Source organism: Pagrus pagrus, assembly GCF_965226575.1.
Source record: "Pagrus pagrus genome assembly, chromosome: 11".
Lineage (NCBI taxonomy): Eukaryota > Metazoa > Chordata > Actinopteri > Spariformes > Sparidae > Pagrus > Pagrus pagrus.
This window is the reverse complement of record NC_140195.1, coordinates 16,193,730-16,213,028: the sequence shown is the minus strand read 5'-3', so window position 1 is coordinate 16,213,028 and position 19,299 is coordinate 16,193,730. Positions and strand designations below refer to the sequence as shown.

Below are 19,299 nucleotides of genomic sequence, written 5' to 3'. Positions count from 1 at the left end.
GAAGATTGTTTACAAGACTTCTTTTCATCTAAGCCCTTATGTCCCCACCACTTTTCAACACAAAGTGACGCCCTGAACAGCATGTCCTGTTTTCTTTTACTAAATGTCCTCCATTTATACTGATTTCTTTTGGCTAGATGATTCTGAACAAAATACCCTGTCAAATACCCTTGTAATGAAATTAAATGTTTGACTACTGCAACTGTACTTTGGTGTCTTGTAAAGCCTCTGTTGGCCATCTTCATGACATGAAAATAAAAATCAATCAGCAGATGCATTGCTGTTGATTAAAGGTTCAATATGTAAGACTTCTTGTTGAAGACATTAAAAACTTAACTAGCCAACAATTATCAACAGAATTTGATGGAATAACATGTTTTGTGTTATGACATATGTACTGTGTTGCAAAGCATGTTCAGTATGCTAACCAGCTAGCCTCGGGCCGGCCCGGTCCACTCATCCTATGCTTGCAGTGTAAACACCAACACTTCTCCGGTGCTATGAGCTCCCCATCTGGACTGCTAGCTGCACCGCTAAGTGAGCTAGCCATGGATGTTATATTAAAATCTGGACACAGTGTTGGAAGCAGAGCCCCATTCATTCCTATGAAAGCTGCTCAGTGGCGTTTTGGCCACTACGAAAGTTGGCTTCAAAGCCTGGCACTCCTCCTGGAGGCTTGGGGCTAACTAGCTAACGATGCTTGACAGCAGTAAGCGGTTACTTTGATGTGCTGCCCCCTATTTGTTTGGAGTATGAATTCAACAGGTGGTCAATTCTTACATATTGCACCTTTAAACCTCCCAACAGTATATAAAGTAGCTAAAATGAGCTGAACCTTAACAACTACTGCCTTAATATGTAAAATACACATGAATGCAGCAGTAATAAAATCCAAAAACACCATATATAACAGTAAAACAATGACAGGGAACATTTTACTGCCCAATGACCACTTTTAATTTTGATACTTTAACTACATTTTCACAGCGTGGTAAGAGTACTTTTACTTGAGTAAAGGATCTGAACACTTCCTCCACCACTGGTTGCAAAACTGCCAGACTCTGCAGAGACCCAGAAATGATCAGGCCTTTATCGAAGCTGCTTTTCTTGACCTGAGAATGTGAAAATAATCAACAATAATTTATACGTCTGGTTTTTACTGTAGTTAGTCACTTCACTGTGTTTTACTGAGCAGGAGAGAAACATTCACACTCCACTCGACTCAAGCTGTGAAAACTTCATCCAACTTACTGAGTAATGTCGCTCTGCAAGGTTTTGCATTCAGTTCAGGAGGCAAGTGGACAAAAAATTTAACTTATCGTTTTTATAAGAACAAATCAGATTCAGAGACTGTATTTAAACTTTCAGGTCAAAGAATAATAATGTTAAAACAGTCATGTAGGTGCAAACACTGGCTTGGAGTCCACCACCCACAGGGCTCTGCAGCACCAATCCTCAGACTCTGTCTCCTCCTGCTGGACAGAAATCTGCTGGTGGAGGGCAGTGTGGCTTCAATAATGAGTACAAGCTCATGAAGACATGAGCTTGTACTCATTATTTTGAACACTTTTTATCCTTTTATTTGGCTGGTGAACATGTGAGATAGATTAAGAGATCAACATTACAATCACATTTCCATTAACAGTTTCAGTGTTGCCACATACTTCCAAACAAACAGCAACTGTCTGGCTCTCTTTCTCATGCGAAATAAGATTAACAGCACATCTGTCAGAGGCAGTTACTGATCTCCATCCATTAATGAGTCGTCCCCCTTTTCAGTCCCAGTTTCATGCTCAGGAATCTCGTCTTCTCCGAGGCCATTTCTCTCAAAATTAAGCATGTTCTTGTTTTGGGTTCAGAAGTCACTCGACCATCTGACAATGTGGCCCATTGTGACAGGCTGCTCCGTACGCATCAAAGAGGTGATTAACCAGTTGACAGGGCTGCGGGGACAATACTGCTCTTTACAGGGAGGAACAGTGCAGCCACTCACAGCACTGGGAGCTGACTGGGAGAGCACAGCACTGCTTCCACATGCTGCAGCTGACAACATGGAACCAACACAACTGCACATAAAGGGAACGTATAGGGGACATGGTGTTCACGTAGCACATGCATAAAGCTTAGGTTTTGTTTGCTATATTATAAGTATTAGTGCTAGTAGTATGTCTCAGTTTGATGATTCATTACTTAAATGTTACTCAGCTTTATTTTTCTGTTTGTTAGGAGGTATTTTATTTATATGTGAGAGAAAGTGAAAAAAAATCTTATTGCATATCCAATGTTTTACATGAATCTAACAGGACTTTTACTCATTTGGATGCTCAGTGGATGCTCTGAGGCTGCAGCTCCTAAAAAATGACGGACCGACCTCTGATTGGTGAATAAATCGGGCTCCTGGCCAATCACATGCCCCTCTCCAGGAGGGAAAACCCAAGCGTCAAAATAAACTGCCACTTGTTCATTTCCATTTTGGCAATAAGCGTGATTTTTCTGCTCTTGTTGCTCATGTTTTGTGGGAAGTTTTAAAGCAGGAGTTGCATTTCTTCTTCACTCTGACTCTGGATATTGGGGACATTTGATTTTTCTTTATCTTACAGCTATTTTTTTCCTTTATACTCGAAGGACTACCTAAAACCTGTGTGATATGATAATACTTTACTATTCGACATCAACATGATCCAGTGGCGAGTCCTATTACTGTGTGTGGCTTTATCATGGAGGCTACGAACAGCATCATCCCAAACACATGAAGGTAGGAAAATGTGTTATTCTACAGCAGATCTGATGCCTTCATTTAATTTATTCTGACATTTTTAAGAGACATTGACTTGGAAATGATTTTTTTTTTTTTTACCATAACATTGTTATAAATATAATATAATATAATATAATATAATATAATGTAATATAATATAATATAATATAATTATATTTTGTGGGAGTGACAGGCAACATTTCATAAACTATTTACCCTCATCTTTTCTTTTTCTTATTCTCAGACCACACAGTTCTTTCTGTGCTCTCCTCCTTGAGAGCTTTTTTACTGTTATGACTGGATTCTTATCAAGGTAGCACTTCATCACCTCTTTATAAACTGCCAGTGATGAATGTGGGGGAGACTAAATTGCCTCCATGGCACCGAGCCCAGTTGTAAAAAGCCACTGAGGACAACAGGTCCCGTTTGTGTTGATAAGTGCAGTCTGCAGATGATTGTTGTTGTTTTGGTACATGATGATTATCATGTTCATTTTCTTTATTTAAAAAGGTTATTTAGTTGTTTGAATTATGCAAGTGTGCTTGTGCATGTGTTTTAATTGAGTTACAGTGCAACTCTCACAGATAAGCTGTGAGCTCCACCAGTATTTGGTGCATATGTTTACTCAAGAGAACCAGGCGCAGGAGTGAGTAGTGATGGAATGTAACTAAGTACATTTACTTAAGTGCTGTAAGTAAAATTTTGAGGTACTTGTACCCAGATCATGAATCCCAGAACTAAATTTACTGAGCACAATTAGCACCATCTTTAGGAGATAAAAATCAACTTATAGTCACATACAAGTAAGCTGAATGCAGAGAAATAATAATTTTTGATAAGGACTGACTACAGATAATTAAATCCCTGTCCTCAGATTATATTAAGATCTTTTTAAAAAACATACATTAAATATCATCTCTTTTGTGTCATTAAAGGTACTGAGACATTTAATGATTTTACATTTACAGCAGGCAAATAATCAATGTTGGAATGTAACTATGTACATTTACTCAAAAGTAAAGTACAATTTTGAGGTACTTTGAGATCCATTTTACACTCTGAAGGCAATTTTTTTCATTTTCGTTATTATTTGATAACTTTAGCTACTAGTAACTTGCAGATTACAAGCTGAATCTGAGCAAAAGTTGCATTTTTTCAAATGTATTTATTTTATTGGCAATCAGATAAAAAAAACATTAATTCTGTCAATAATTCATTGACTCATATACAGTTTACATGTTAATTTGATAATGTAATGTAAAGTACATTTTGTTGAAATACTGATTCTAAATTCCTTTTGATTGACTTTTACTCGCAATTAAGTATTTTTACATTGTTGTACATTCAGTGAAGGAATGTAATTAAGTACATTTACTCAGGTACTCTTGTTGAGTATATCCATTTTCTGCTACTTGCTGCTGCACTCCACTGCCTTTTGGAGGCAAATATTGTACTTTTTACCAGTACATTACTTTTTTTGTACTTTTTACCACTACATTTCCTGTAACTTAGTTACTAGTTACTTTGGAGAGCTTTGCATGCTGCATGCTGGTACCAAAGTACCACAAGTTTAAACTAAACTATTTAACACTTTCTGATTATTTGTCATAGTATACAGTACAGACATTTAAATACATTTATTGTTTACTTTTACTTTTAATACTTAAGTTCATTTAATATCAGATACTTTACTCAAGTACTATTTGTATGGGTGACTTTCACTTTTACCAAAGTATTTTAACACAATATCTTTACTTTTTACAACACTGAGTGAGTGCATGAAGTTATGAGTCATGCTACAGTCATCTGTCAACATCTAACTGTAACCTTTCCCTCACGAATAAATGCAACAAGTCCTAAAGGTTGTTTATAGACAGAGTGAGTATTTTTAGTGGAAATCCTGCTTTATACATCTGCATGTTTCCAGTGAAGACAGGGACCACTACAGCTGCAGGTGCCCCAATCTTTGCACATAAAGGGCCAGTGCCACAGTTTTTGTTGGTCAGTTTGAGATGGTGTGCATGTCTCCTTCCGTTCACGATATTTCCCTTCCCTGTGCCAGAACGGCCTACTCACACATGACCCATTGTCTGTTGGTATGATCTCAGCAACGCAGACGCCTCAGACACACACACATACGCACATGCACACACACAGAAGCACTGTCTGTCACTGCATCACTCTTCACTCACTGAGACACACTGTCCACATTTATAGCTTTATCACAATGAGGCACTTTGTGTGTAGAAAAGCCCCGCTCTCCTCAACCCTCGGCCTCCACTCCGTCAGCCCCAGGCCTGGACTGCTCCGTGTCCGAGGGTTACAGCCCGCCTGTTTTCCTCTGCTTCTTCTCAAACTGTCCAGCCAGCACAACATCAGGAGGACTCAGCAAACCCATAAATACTGCTGAAACAATAAAACAGAGGCACTCAAATCTTCACCAGAGATCAGATATCACTTTTCTGCAGTGTTGACTTGAGTAACATCTTCTCTGATAATTCTCTTCTTCTCTTGACTCATATTAAATGTATTCAAGTATTAAAGTAGATAAAAGTAAATTATATGTATATGGCTGATTATCAGAACTGATATTCAGTCTTTTTTTTATCTGATTGCTGAATAAATTAAACCAAAAATGTGGTAATTTGGCTCTGATGCAGCATGTAATCTGCAAAGTAATTGTAACTTGAGTAACTGTAAATGTCAAATACATGTAGTGAGGCAAAAAGCCCAATATACAATTGTCTCCAAAATGCAGTAGAGTGGAAATACTCAAGTAAAGAACAAGTATCTCAAGAACAATACATGAGTAACTTAGAGAAAATATGTGTGTTTCCTCAGTGGTGTGTCCTGGCACACAGAACGGACTGAGCTCCACAGGTTCTCAGGAGAACCAATACAACCTGACTAAGGACCGCTATAATGGCTGTGAGATCATCATGGGAAACCTGGAGATCACTCAGATTGAGAGTAACTGGGACTTCTCCTTCCTCAAGGTAAGAATCCCTCTCTTCCCCTCGTCTTTCATTTGATTTGTATGTACAGGTTGTAGAGGTGTCCAATTCTTTTTTCCCCTCCAGACGATCCGTGAGGTGACTGGCTATGTCCTCATCGCTATGAACCACTTTCAGGAGATTCCTCTCGGGCAGCTGCGGGTCATCAGAGGAAACAGCCTTTATGAAAGACGCTTCGCCCTCTCTGTCTTCTTTAACTACCCCAAGGACGGCTCCAATGGCCTGCGGCAGCTGGGCCTCGCCAATCTGACAGGTAGAGATGGTTAATGGGTAAACTGAAGCTTTTTACACAGTGTAAAAGGTGCTTTTTCTGAGACTGAAGGCTTCTAAAACAGTGAGAGCAAAGTGATTTAAACTTAATAGTAGTAAAAAAGAAAAAAAGTGTGTCCTGCTGTAAGCTTTTGGTTGTGGAAAGCTGTTTTATGGGTAAAGAATGGAAGATGTTGACAGATCTTATTGATGACGGTCATTCTTTGAAAGTATAACAGAACAAAATGTAGGAAAGATTTCGAGAAATCACATTCTCAACTGATCATCTCTGTCAGCTATATCTTGACGTCTTCTTCCATCCTAGGACAAAAGGTTATCCAAGGTTTAACTGGCCTTGTTTTATTTCACCATCAGATGGTTTGATTAGTCATAGCAGGAATAAAACAGGTGGTATCAATAACACTGACGATGACGCTGCTCTAAACTAGTGTCCTGAAGCACTGAAGCAGCTAAATCACATTCAGCCATCATTGTTGTATTATCTGCACGTGTGCTTTTCTTGCTGTCACATGTCAAGAAAAAAAACTGTTATGAAGCAACATGACTCCACATGCGTGACCCCAGCCTTAATGGTCCTATTTGTAAGAATAGCACATTTTTGAGTTTCATCCCCAACTTGTCACGTACTGACGCTCTGGGAGTGAAGGTAGAGTCGGCCGCCATCCCACATCGTCAGTTTTCGACAAGTTCGGAATGAGACCCCAAAATCAACTTTTCCAACAAATAGGACCTTTAAAGATGTGATATGTAACAAAACAAATAAACTTGTGTGACTCAAAACAGAGTGCACTCCATCTAATCCAAGCTTGTTTCATAATGTTGCCAGGGACTAATAGCAAAATTGTTGGGGTGGGGAGGAGAGCTTAATCTTGTGTTAATATCTGAGTAGAAACTTAAAGAAACAAAAGCAATACCCCCGTGAGAATACTGTCACTGTATGTTTTAATAAAGAGCTGCTAAACAGGCAGTTAATAGTGCCACAGAATGAGTGAAATGAGTGATGGCAGCCTTGAGTAATGCAATATTGTCTCCAAACTATTTGTTTTGGTTTGTTTGTTACAATAAATCCCACAAGTGTAGAATAAAACAACATTTAAGTTTCAGATTAAAAAAGTGAGAACATGCCTTATAACCAAAGATCGCCTGTTGGCAGGTGCGTGCTTCACTCCTTGAAGAGTGGAAGCTAAGTGTTGGCCCAAAGCTACACTATATAACTTTACTACTCCAATATAATGAACCTTCAGGATAAAAGACTGCAGAAGGTTTAGTCCAGTGCGCTGCAGCTTCTTGGAGGTGGCGCAGAAGGTAAATGTAATGTCAGCGACAATTAATTTCAGCCGATCTATCACAGATTATTTAGTACATATGCAGTATCAAGGGGAAACCTACTTAAAGGAAAAGCAGGTATCCAAATCACCTCCATGTGAGGCAAAGTTGTGTGAAGTTTTGTACTCCACAACACATTCCTGGAGTTTTGAGGGTGAAACTTGCCCTGACTTTCTTTGGGCACGGGGCTGAAAAGATAACGAGTAAGCTCTTTTTAAATTTGAGTACCTTTTTAATAATTACAGTGATATTATTACTTGTTATTAACACAGAATGGGAATGAGAGTACTTCTCATTATTGGTGCATGTTATTGCTGGTGAACAAATATTACTGGGAATAATTTCTGCTGTATTATGACGATGATAGAAAAGGATGATGACGTTTTGGAGGTATAAAGTGAGATCCACTTGACAGTCCAAACTAATAGAAGGAACATATGGTGCCACACATTTTATGACCTAATTAAAACCAGCGCTTATGGGTAATTAAGTTCAAGGGCCCTCAAAAATGCAAATGTGTTACCTCTTTATTGCTTGCACTCCTTCCCTGGCATACACCCGGTAAGTATTTCATAATTTACCCAGTATGTACAAAATATTGACACTGTAATTTGTGGACTGCAGTCTAAAGTGTTACTGCAGGTATATAATTTCCTGTCTGCTCTCTCTGTCTTTAATTTTCATATTTCCTCACTCGTTACTTCACAGAGATTCTGGAGGGAGGAGTGCAGATTATCAACAACAAGTACCTGAGTTATGGCCCCTGGATCTTCTGGCAAGATATCATCAGAGACAACAATGCTCCTATTGACATCCAGTACAACGGAGAGAGGGGTCAGTGTTGGGATAATCCTATTTCACAATTCTCCAAATTATCTCTGGATTGTCTCTTTATTTTAAGAGCTAACTGTCTTTCTGTCGTTTCCTCTTGTTCTCTCTTTCAGGCCCATGCCACAAGTCTTGTGGAGATTACTGCTGGGGGCCAAACAAGGACCAATGTCAGATCTGTGAGTACTCAATTGTTTCCCTTTTTCTCCCTGATTCTCTCTGTGTTTCATCACTCTCCTCCTCCTCCTTCTGTCTCCTCGCAGAATGTCTCTCTTCATAGACAGAAATACACAGAGACAGAGAGATACAAGCACAAAGAGACACACACACACTCACTGTTGACCTCTGTTCAACCCGTCTCTCCTGTGTGTCTCAGTGACTAAGACGGTGTGCGCTCCACAGTGTAATGGCCGCTGTTTTGGGACGAGCCCCAGGGACTGCTGTCACATAGAGTGTGCAGCAGGATGTAAAGGCCCTCTGGACGTCGACTGTTTTGTAAGTGCTCCGTCTTTGCATACACAATTCTGTAGGTAAAAAAGACGGCTTTTTGAATGTTTTGTCTCCTTTGTAGTTAAATACTTTGATTTCTAATTTAAATGTGATGCTTCCAACCACATTTGATTCAATTATAATATTCAATTGAGAGTTTTTACGCACCTCCTGGTGGATTTTATCTAAATTTTATCCGAATACAAGCCGTTGATTTGATTCCTATCTTTCTACAGATATTGTTTTTTTGACACGGTCTTACTGTACAGTAGAGTGGTATGGAAGTCTCCTTGCTGACACATGAAACGTGATCACTGTAGTAACTCAACTCACCTGTTGGGGCATCTGATATTAGACGGTCAGCTTCCAAACAGCAACTAACTCATATTATTCTTAATGCTTATTTTTTGTCCTCTGGGTTAGATTTTCTAACATGAATACAATAGTTTCTGGCAGCTGACTTTAAAATCCTGGGTGCCTGGAGAGTAACAAGATGCTTGCAGCTGTGTAAAACTTATTTATTTCTAGCACCCATGACACCTTAACCTGAATTATGGGTGCAACTTCCTCTCATTTTACTGAGCCTGTGTTAGCCATGGTAAAGGGATGCTAATCCTCGTTCTTAGAGCGATTGGTAGGTAAGACACTTTATCAAATGGATACTACCAACACTTTTATTATTGCTTAGCCTAAAGCTAACACCTGCCACAAGTGCCACCATTGCATCAAATATTATAATACTTTTTTTTACCAACGCTATTTCCGCCAAGCACCAGAAGCATCACCCATAATCAATTCCTGAGTGACGAAGTTGGTGAACGCAAACATTTCTGCCTGAGTCACGTAGATAGATTTTCATTAGCAATGGTGGATGAAGGCAGCAACTCCGATTATCCCCCATCTCTTGTTTCTTTTTTGATTGAGAGACCTCTTGTGACCTCATTCTGTGCACTTAAATGGAGTGTGTGTGCATGTGTGTGTCTTACTGTATAGGCATGTCGCCATTTCAACGACTCCGGAGCCTGTGTGCCTCAGTGTCCCCAGACTTTGATCTATAACAAGCAGACGTTTCAGATGGAGACCAACCCTAACGCCAAATATCAGTACGGATCCATCTGTGTCTCCCAGTGCCCCAGTGAGTGGCCTCTGTTTGTTTATGTGCTCAACATGGTTCTTGGAACATGAAATAACTTTCTTAAGATTGCAGTGGAATCAGTGCTGATGTGATACTGGGTCTTATAATTTCCCTCTCTTTGTAGCTCATTTTGTGGTGGACGGCAGCTCCTGTGTGAGCGTTTGTCCTCCAGACAAGATGGAGGTGGAGAGAGAAGGCCAGAGGCAGTGTGAGCTCTGCAGCGGACTCTGCCCTAAAGGTTGACACACTTAACACTTATCCGTTTCTTAGTTTACTTGTCCGTCTTTGAAGCTAATGATGGTGTTTGGTCATTACTGTAGTGTGTGAAGGCACCGGTGCTGAACACAGACAGACTGTGGACTCCAGCAACATCGACAGCTTCATCAACTGCACCAAGATCCAGGGCAGCCTTCACTTCCTGGTCACGGGGATTCTTGGGTAATCATCCATCCCCGCCTGAAGAATCTCAGAGTGCAGTGTCGTACAGTCAGTTTCATATCGTGTGTTTTTATTCCTCATAGAGATGACTTTAAAAACATCCCACCCCTGGATGCCAAAAAGCTGGAAGTGTTCCGCACCGTCAGAGAAATAACAGGTTTGTATATACGGTGAAATTAGGCTCTTAATGCAAATCATTTTTCAAGGTGTGCCAATAAGTTTTATACTGATTTCCCACTTTCCTAGTGAGAATTTTGTGACAAAGTTTTCATTTTATCTCTGTGTTTCATTGTTAGATATCCTTAACATCCAGTCGTGGCCCCAAGAACTGAATGATCTGTCAGTTTTTTCGAGTCTCGCCACCATTCAAGGGAGGTCACTCTTCAAGTAAGGCTTGAGTACACGCCATGTTAGATTTGCTCATGATGTGCATGTGTGTATGAGCGTGTCAGTCAGAGCCGGCCCAGAGGAAGATTCTCTTTCAAGTGCATATCTAAAGCCATCGCGATTTAACATAACTTAGATTTAAAGGGACAGTTCAACCCAAAATCCAACCTCTCACATAAAGTGCTATTTATCCATCTAGATTGTTTAAATGTGTCTGCCTTCTCTCAAATACAATGAAATTAGATGGCACTGCCAGATGGAATTGCCCCCGCCATCCGTATCAGCACACCAAAAGAAGCATCTAGAGGCTAGCTAACTAAGCTAACTAAGCAAGCTAATCTTACAGCTCAGCCAAGGAGGACGCCATTTATGTTTACAACCCATGCTGTCACAGGTAAGCCGTTAAGTTTTGCATAAAGCGACCCAAATGCAGACATGGAGGCAGGCAGGTAAAAAAACAAAAAACTAAAGGCTGGAAAACGAAAAAATCAAAATGCAGGCGGCAAAAAGGCAGGTAAGAGAGAATTCAAGAAAAAACTCTATATACAATACAAAACTACATGACAAACCAGAAAGACACAGGGAACAAAAAAAGAATAAGGGAAATCAGAGGCATACATTCACAGGGACTAATTAACAAATGAAAGGTGAACAGGAAAAAGGACAAAGTGTGAAGCTAAATATGACACATGAGGGGGGAACTGACAAAATAAAAACAGAAAGAAATAGTTCCTACGTGAAACTGTTCACATCAAGGTCTGTGGATTGTCTTGAGCAACTGGGTCATGACTTCAGGGGAGACACATTTCTCTTGAGTTCTGTGTTTTTTGAGTGCCGTCTAGCTCCATTATATTGGAGAGATGGCAGACATCTCTACAGCTAATATCTCAACCACTCACATGAAAACAATCTGGATGGATGAAAAGCATTTCAAGTAAGAGGAAAAATCTGTATGATTGATTTCTAACAGAAAAATGAACAGAGGATGAATCAGGTGGCTGCCGGGCCCTTACCGGTGCTGATGCTTTTGCTCTAAAATTAATATCCATCATTTCATGTTAAGTGTGTTGCATAACCGTGTGTCATCACTGCCCTCACACACGCACTACTCCCTCCTATCTGTCTGCTCACTGTTTGAAACCACTCTCTGTGTTAACACCTCATGACGAGTCTGCTGTGCATTGAGTCGACTCTCTCTAACCTCTCCCCTCTCTCTCTGTGATTCACAGCTGTGAACAGGTATGGACTGTGTGTGTGTGTGTGTGTGTGTGTGTGTGTGTGTGTGTGTGTGTGTGCATGCTATTTGTCTTCCAACCACACTAAAAACTAAATTATGAGCAGTTCCCTGACATTTGATCCACTTAAAATCTCTCTCCGGCTAACTTTAATGCCTTTTTTCCCCTCTGTTGTCTCTTTATATGTGTCCTCCTCTGTCCTCCAACCCTCCAACCAAAGACGTTTTTCTCTGATGGTGATGCGCATCCCCACTCTTACCTCACTGGGTCTGCGCTCTCTCCGGGAGATCAGTGACGGCAGTGTGTACATCAGTCAGAATGCCAACCTCTGTTACCACCACACTGTGAACTGGTCGCAGCTGTTCAGAGGCCGCCGAATTCGAGTCAACAACCTCAACAACAACAGGCCACTGGCAGAGTGTGGTGAGGAGAAGACCCCTCTCTTTATTGATATGTTACACTGTGGTCAGAAACATCATTTTAAATACTTCAGTTTTATTAGTTTGACTGAAATGTAAATATGATTAATGTGTTGCTACATTGTTGTGTGTGCAGTTGCAGAAGGACACGTGTGTGACCCGCTGTGTTCAGACTCAGGCTGCTGGGGCCCGGGGCCCGACCATTGTCTCTCCTGTAGGAACTACAGCCGGGAGGGAACATGTGTGGGCAGCTGTAATTTTTACTTTGGGTAAGTAGATACATGTATGTGTTTATATTCTTTGTGTGTTGAATTTAACTATATGTGTTTAATATTGTGTCCTCAGAGCTCCAAGGGAATTCGCAGGGCCTGATGGCGAGTGTGTCGCCTGCCATCCAGAGTGCAAACCTCAGAGTGGGAAAGCCAGCTGTACTGGACCGGTAATCGCTTCCTGTGATAGTACACTTTGGCCCAGTGCCTTCGTATGAGATCTCACTTGCATTTCACCACCCACTCTTGATATTTGTGGGAGCTATGAGAAGTACTTGCAGAATATGTCCTACAGAAAGTTTTGCCGTTATATTTTCCTGATGATGTCATTTTTTCAGTACTAGGACATTATGTCTACTGTCTACTAAATCCTATTTTTGCCCCCAAGTTTTTTTTGTATGTTTTACTATGTCTCACCATCTCCGAACCCAAACCTACACCGTTAATAAAGTAAATCTGTTTTTTGCCGAGTGGGTTTTCACATACAACGTATTTGCCCTTGGCATGATGGTGTATAACAACAAACACAGTACAAGAAAATATGAAATCAAGATAGGAGCAATAAGAAAAATAATAAAAACAATATGTACAATGTGGCCATTTGTAAATGAAAGAGAAAGATGAAAGATAAATGAGGAAGGAGAGAGAAAAATCATGCTGTGTTTGCCCTGCATTTGAAGAAAATTGCAATGATAAATGAATTACTGAAAGAAATCTGATTTTTATCTCTCAAACTTGATCTTATCTTAATTTAATCATTGATGCCCTTTCTGTGATGCTGTCTGTGCAAGAAAACCTCAGTAAAATACTGGCAAGAAAGCCCATTATATTATAAATCATAAACATGAGCTGATGGTCAAGGATAACATGTTCATCCTGTGTTGGATTCATTTACTAAACAAAGGCAGTTTCTTGCTCTTTGTCTTGGTTCGGTGCCTCAGATTGTCTCATTTTCTCTCATGACTCTCTTCTGTCACAGGGTGCAGACAAGTGTGAGGCGTGCGCCAACCTTCGAGACGGTCCTTACTGCATGTCCTCTTGTCCCACTGGAGTGAATGACGGACAGAAGGGGCTGATCTTCAAATACCCGAACAGGGAGGGTCACTGTGAACCATGTCACCACAACTGCACACAGGGGTGAGACTGGACTCAAAGTGTTTACTCCATGTGTCCACTCGCAGATGTGTAACAATCATTAAATCAATGAAATTTCAAGGTGATGTTTATGTGTTACAGATGCTCGGGACCAGGATTAAATGACTGTTTGGAGGCAGCCAGATTGGCAGTGAGTAGGTGAGTGTTTCCCCCTGCTGGTGAATATGACCCACTACACTGCAATTGGTGAGATCCATCCACAGTTCACTAGCGTTGCCAGTTGACCAGTTCAAGCACCAATTGTTGAAACATTACATAAAATGCTTTAGAAGCGGCAAACCTGAACCTCTTATTTATTACTGTGACCTTTGAAAACATTATCGAGACACAAAACTAAAGTAAAAACAACAAAAAACAGACGAAACAGTTTTTGATAAATCATGTCTGCTTGTTTCTGTCGCCACAGAGCTACAGTTTCTGCCAAAGCAAAGTCCTGTCATGACATCATACAGTATCTCCTTCCTCACTTACCTTGGCTCTGTCTCTGACTAGCATCTCTCTTTCCTTCTCTCTGCAGCGGTCAGATCACAGGCATAGCTTTAGGTGTCCCGGCTGGCTTGATTTTCTGCCTGGTGTTGTTTTTCCTGGGTGTGCTGTATCATCGAGGCCTGGCCATCCGCCGTAAGAGGGCAATGAGGAGGTACCTGGAGAGTGGAGAGGTGAGACTTTTGAGACCATCCAACCTTGTGAGCTGCTTTGGAGGAAAAAAAAAAAAAAGCACTGGGGGAATTCTTCTTGTTTTTTGGCAGAGCTTTGAGCCTCTGGGTCCTGGGGAGAAAGGTACCAAGGTTCACGCCCGGATCCTGAAGCCCTCAGAGCTGAAGAAAATCAAAGCCCTTGGCTCGGGAGTTTTTGGCACAGTGAACAAAGTTTGTATAAACCTTTATGTCTTTTTGGACATCCACTGATTATCCACTGATTTATGTGCTCAGATTTAGAGTCACAGACTCATGTGAACCTGTGTAACTTTTTTTTTCATTTAAGGGCTTTTGGACTCCAGAGGGAGAGACAGTGAAGATCCCCGTGGCCATTAAGACCATCCAGGATAGCTCGGGCCGACAGACCTTCACTGAGATCACTGATGTGAGAATCAGAGCCTCTTGACAGATGTTAAAACATCACACCAATAGGAGTTAATGAGACATGTAACATATATTATGTTGAGACAGAAAAGAGAAATGTTTTTGATCTTTGCAATGACGCCCGTAAATATTATTATATTGTCAAAAAAGTACATAGTGTTTGACAGCCTGCTCTCTGTGCAGCACATGCTGTCCATGGGCAGCCTGGACCACCCCTACATCGTCAGACTGCTGGGCATCTGTCCAGGTCCCAGTCTGCAACTGGTGACCCAGCTTAGTTCACAGGGTTCCTTACTGGAGCACATCAGGCACCACAAGAACAGCCTGGACCCCCAGCGCCTGCTCAACTGGTGTGTGCAGATTGCTAAAGTGAGTGCAGCCAGACTCTTTTGAGCAACCAGGTCTTCTGAATAAGATGTCAGGGCGTATATATTGTATGTATGTTTTGTGCGTCAGGGTATGTATTACCTGGAGGAGCACTGCATGGTCCACAGGAACCTGGCTGCACGCAACATCCTGCTGAAGAACGACTACCAGGTCCAGATCTCTGACTACGGTGTGGCAGACCTCCTTTATCCCGACGACAAGAAATACATCTACACTGACACCAAGGTCGTTATGACTCATTCTCATTTTGAGCCACTGCTTGAATTGTTAAATCACATTTTTCACCGTCTCCTTCGGTAATGGAACCAATCTGTATGACTTGTCTGCAATCTGTCTCTTAATCCAGACACCTATAAAATGGATGGCACTCGAGAGCATCCTGTTTCGACGATACACTCATCAAAGTGATGTTTGGAGTTATGGTAAGAGGCTGTGCATGTGTGAGAGAGTGAGCCAGTAAATAAACTGTCCTCTGGAGAGCTGCCGAATTTTGGCAGGGAGAGCATTTTCAATGTGGCGTCTCTCTTCCCGGACAGGGGTGACAGTGTGGGAGATGATGTCATTCGGGGCAGAGCCGTACGTGTCGGTGCAGCCTCAGGAGGTGCCGAGCCTGCTGGAGAAGGGCGAACGACTGTCACAGCCCCACATCTGCACCATCGACGTCTACATGGTCATGGTTAAATGTGAGCGACGTCACGGCAGTGTGCACAAACACACAAAGACAAAAAGAAGTGATTAAAATTGTTTTACTTCTTCTCTTCAGGCTGGATGATTGATGAAAATATAAGGCCGACCTTCAAAGAGCTGGCCAGTGACTTCACTCGCATGGCAAGAGACCCACCGAGATACCTCGTCATCAAGGTGAGGCTATCATCGTCATTTAAGTAACAAAGTCCACTGGCTGTTTCCAGTTCTTTAATGTAACTAAGTAGATTTACTACTTACTTTACTTGAGTATTTTCTTTTCATGCCACTTAATTATTCTAATTTCAATGGGAAACTTTTTACATCACAACATTTATCTGCTTGTTACTTTAGATCAGTGTTTTTCAGTCCTTGACACGTTTTAGCGTGGGTGAAAACACAACCTCCTTGGCGGACGTCATAATAATGTCATGATTTAATATAGGAAAACAGTCACAGGGGACATTTTTCTGCATTGAGGACTTTTACGTCAGTCCATTTGTCTGATTATACTTACATACTTTGACTTAAGTAACATTTTCAATGTAGGACTATCACTTGTGAAAGAGCATTTTAACTCACTTATCAGTACCTTTACTCGAGATAACGATCTGAGTACTTCCTCCACCACTGACCTATCATCTTACATCCTGTACTTACATCCTTACTTACTGTACTTACATGCTGTTCTGTAGGTGGAAGGAGCAGAAACATCCTCAGGAGAGATCCATCGAAGAGAGTCAGAGCGAGGGCTCCTGGATGCGGATTTGGAAGACCAAGACGAGGAGGGACTGGAGGGCGGTTTGGCTACTCCTCCTCTCCAACACTCTCCATCTTGGAGTCTGTCTCGCTCACGGATTAATTCTTACAGAGTAACTAAATACATCTTACATTTAGTACATTTTAGGTCCGTTGTGACTGAATTTGAGACAAAAGAACCAGCACATAACACTCTTTCTTCTCTGGTTTGTAGAGTGGCACCTCTCAGGCCGGCCCCATGGGATACCTGCCAATGACGCCCAGCCCTGTGGACAGCATCCGCCAGGTGTGACAGACACAAATGCATGCAAACACATCTCCACGCTGTACGACTTAAGCTGTTTGATGCTTGCATTACACAAAAGATAAAGTATATTCAGTTGTAACATCTTCACTTTAATCAGTGTCATTCCTGTTGCCAATAGCCGTTTTAAATATATTTTACGACACAGCACTTGCCAGCAGGCCATTACCTCACACTAAAATGTGTCATCTGGCCCCTCTGGTCTCATTTTGAAATAATATGAGCTTCAAGAAGAGTCTTTTCTGTTCTGTCTCAGCTGTGGCTTCAGAGGTCTCGACTGAGCTCGGTGCGGACGCTGCCCGAGAGGTTAGAGTTCAGGGGCAGCGGCAGAGAGGCAGAGCTGCGTGAAGAAGCGTCACGGAGCGGGAGTCTTCACAGGGCCAGGTTTGGCTCCGAGAGGGGAAATCCTCGCATAGCCACCAGCCGGCACAGGAAACTCTCAACGGCATCGAGTCCATCCTCGTATAAGGTGTGGACGGCAGAGGAAGAGGAGGAGGTGGACAGCTATGGCTACGTACTGGCTGGGTCACCTGTTACACCAGAGAGAGGTAAATAATTAGGATGAAGATGGGAGCATACTGACTTATGATAACTTATTGTTTTGAAAATAATTTAATAAATTTAATAAATTATAGCATTAACAATACATAATCAAGGCTTCTTCCCCTGATCTTCTTCTCATCAGTCTGTAGATTCACTCATTCTGGGCGAAGAAGCTCAAGACTGAAGAAAAATCCCTCCCAGGAATATGAAATCATGAGCAAAGAGTCTCCTCCTTGCTCGACCAGCAGCATCTCATCACAGGCTGTTTGTCATAAAACCTCACCTTTACCCTCTCCAGCTACAACGGCTCGATCACCTGGAGAGGACAAAGAAACTCTGACACCAACCTCATCTGTAAGAAGGAAGCGAGGAGATGAAGAGTGTAAAGGAAGTGTTGCAGAGCAAAAAGACTCCACAGGGAAACATCAGCTCGCTGCAGACTCTGACGTTGGGACCAGAGCTGTGGACGACCAAGGAGAGGAAGCCCAAGGGATAGGCAGGTATGAATACATGGATATCAGGCGATCCGACTCTATGGAGGGAGAGGATCCAGCCTGGGAGAGGCGTGGGAGTCAAACATCTGCAAAGAGTGCTGCAGAGACAGAGGACACAGACCAAATAGCGGAGGTGTTGAGAAAAGATCATGAGGAGGAAGAGGAAGAGGAGGAGTACCACATCACAAATAAACAACCCGCACTTGAGGGGAATCTGAGCTGTATGGTCATACCCAGGCCAGATGTGCTCACAGCTGGGGGAGATGAGGTGGAGGTGGAGGAGTATGAGGAGATGACCAGACTTGGAGTGGTGCCCGGTGGGTGGGAGCAGCCAGACTACCAGAATCTCCCAGTGAAGGGGAGGGCTGCTCCTGAGGAGACGGGCAGCAGCAGGTGTGCAGGGATTGGGGGATACATCAAGGTGTGTGCTGGCATGGGGGAGCCTGGCAGCAACACATCATTCGACAACCCAGACTACTGGCACAGCAGACTGTTCCTCAAGCCAGATGCTGTACGTACCTAATAATGTGGACTGGGACAGAGACATGGCGATGGCTGGGGTTACTTTAGTTCCTGTCAGAAATGTGGGTACTCTTGTAATGTTTGACAGCTGTTTTCTTTGAGTTCAAGCATCCAACAAGATAAAAGTAATAAAAGAAATGCACAGTTGAATCTTATTTCATAGTATAATGCGGAAAATACATGTTTTTGAAACTGACTTTTGGTGCTGAATCACAAAATAAAGGTTGTAACAGGCAAAACATGTGGTTGAGTGTGAGTGTGGTGAGCAGCTCCTGAATTAAAGAGACACATGGCCACCATTGAGATGAGGTTTCTTCAGAGCAGCCTTTTTGTACAGTTTATTACATGAATCATTATATAAATGAATAAAAACTATAATTTTGCAAATATCAAATCACTTGTGTTCTTGGTCAGTCTTTTAGATTATTTTACTGCGTGCCTATTAAATAAAGACCTTTAAATACCAGCTTGGAAACATTCTTTTATTTGTTTCACTCGTTCATTTGTATCACTCTGTTGAAGAGCTGGTTGTTTTGGCCCTTTTACTGACGCTGCTCTGAACGGCGGAACTGAGATGGAGGCATGTGAACACACTCGCGCGCGATTTGGTCGGAGGCAGATCAAAGATGATGAGAGAAGCGAGAGGTTAACTGTAACATTCTTCCGTTTTCGTTCAGACCTAGCTTACAGGTTAATAGGTTCGCCAAAAAATAAGTATGTAAATTGGTTAAAAGCCTTTAGAAAGGGTAGCAAGCCTTTAAAAATGTCCTTCGATGAGAGGTGCACTGATGCACTTTATCG

The 19,299-nt window shown here is 41.8% G+C and overlaps 1 protein-coding gene across 1 annotated transcript; it reads left to right on the top strand.

Moving 5' to 3' along the window:
- Window positions 1–2,465: 2,465 nt before the first annotated feature.
- On the top strand, window positions 2,466–18,978 carry LOC311264878 (receptor tyrosine-protein kinase erbB-3-like). Its single transcript, XM_084366059.1, has 28 exons — window positions 2,466–2,755; window positions 5,600–5,754; window positions 5,839–6,025; window positions 8,077–8,202; window positions 8,313–8,375; window positions 8,573–8,691; window positions 9,679–9,820; window positions 9,945–10,058; window positions 10,141–10,258; window positions 10,342–10,415; window positions 10,555–10,645; window positions 12,101–12,303; window positions 12,436–12,568; window positions 12,645–12,738; window positions 13,548–13,705; window positions 13,805–13,861; window positions 14,241–14,382; window positions 14,473–14,592; window positions 14,708–14,806; window positions 14,989–15,174; window positions 15,262–15,417; window positions 15,539–15,614; window positions 15,729–15,875; window positions 15,956–16,053; window positions 16,572–16,748; window positions 16,850–16,921; window positions 17,196–17,487; window positions 17,625–18,978. The coding sequence occupies exons 1-28, from the start codon at window positions 2,677–2,679 to the stop codon at window positions 18,497–18,499; spliced, it is 4,353 nt and encodes a 1,450-aa protein (XP_084222185.1). The 5' UTR covers window positions 2,466–2,676; the 3' UTR covers window positions 18,500–18,978.
- The last annotated feature ends 321 nt before the right edge of the window (window positions 18,979–19,299 follow it).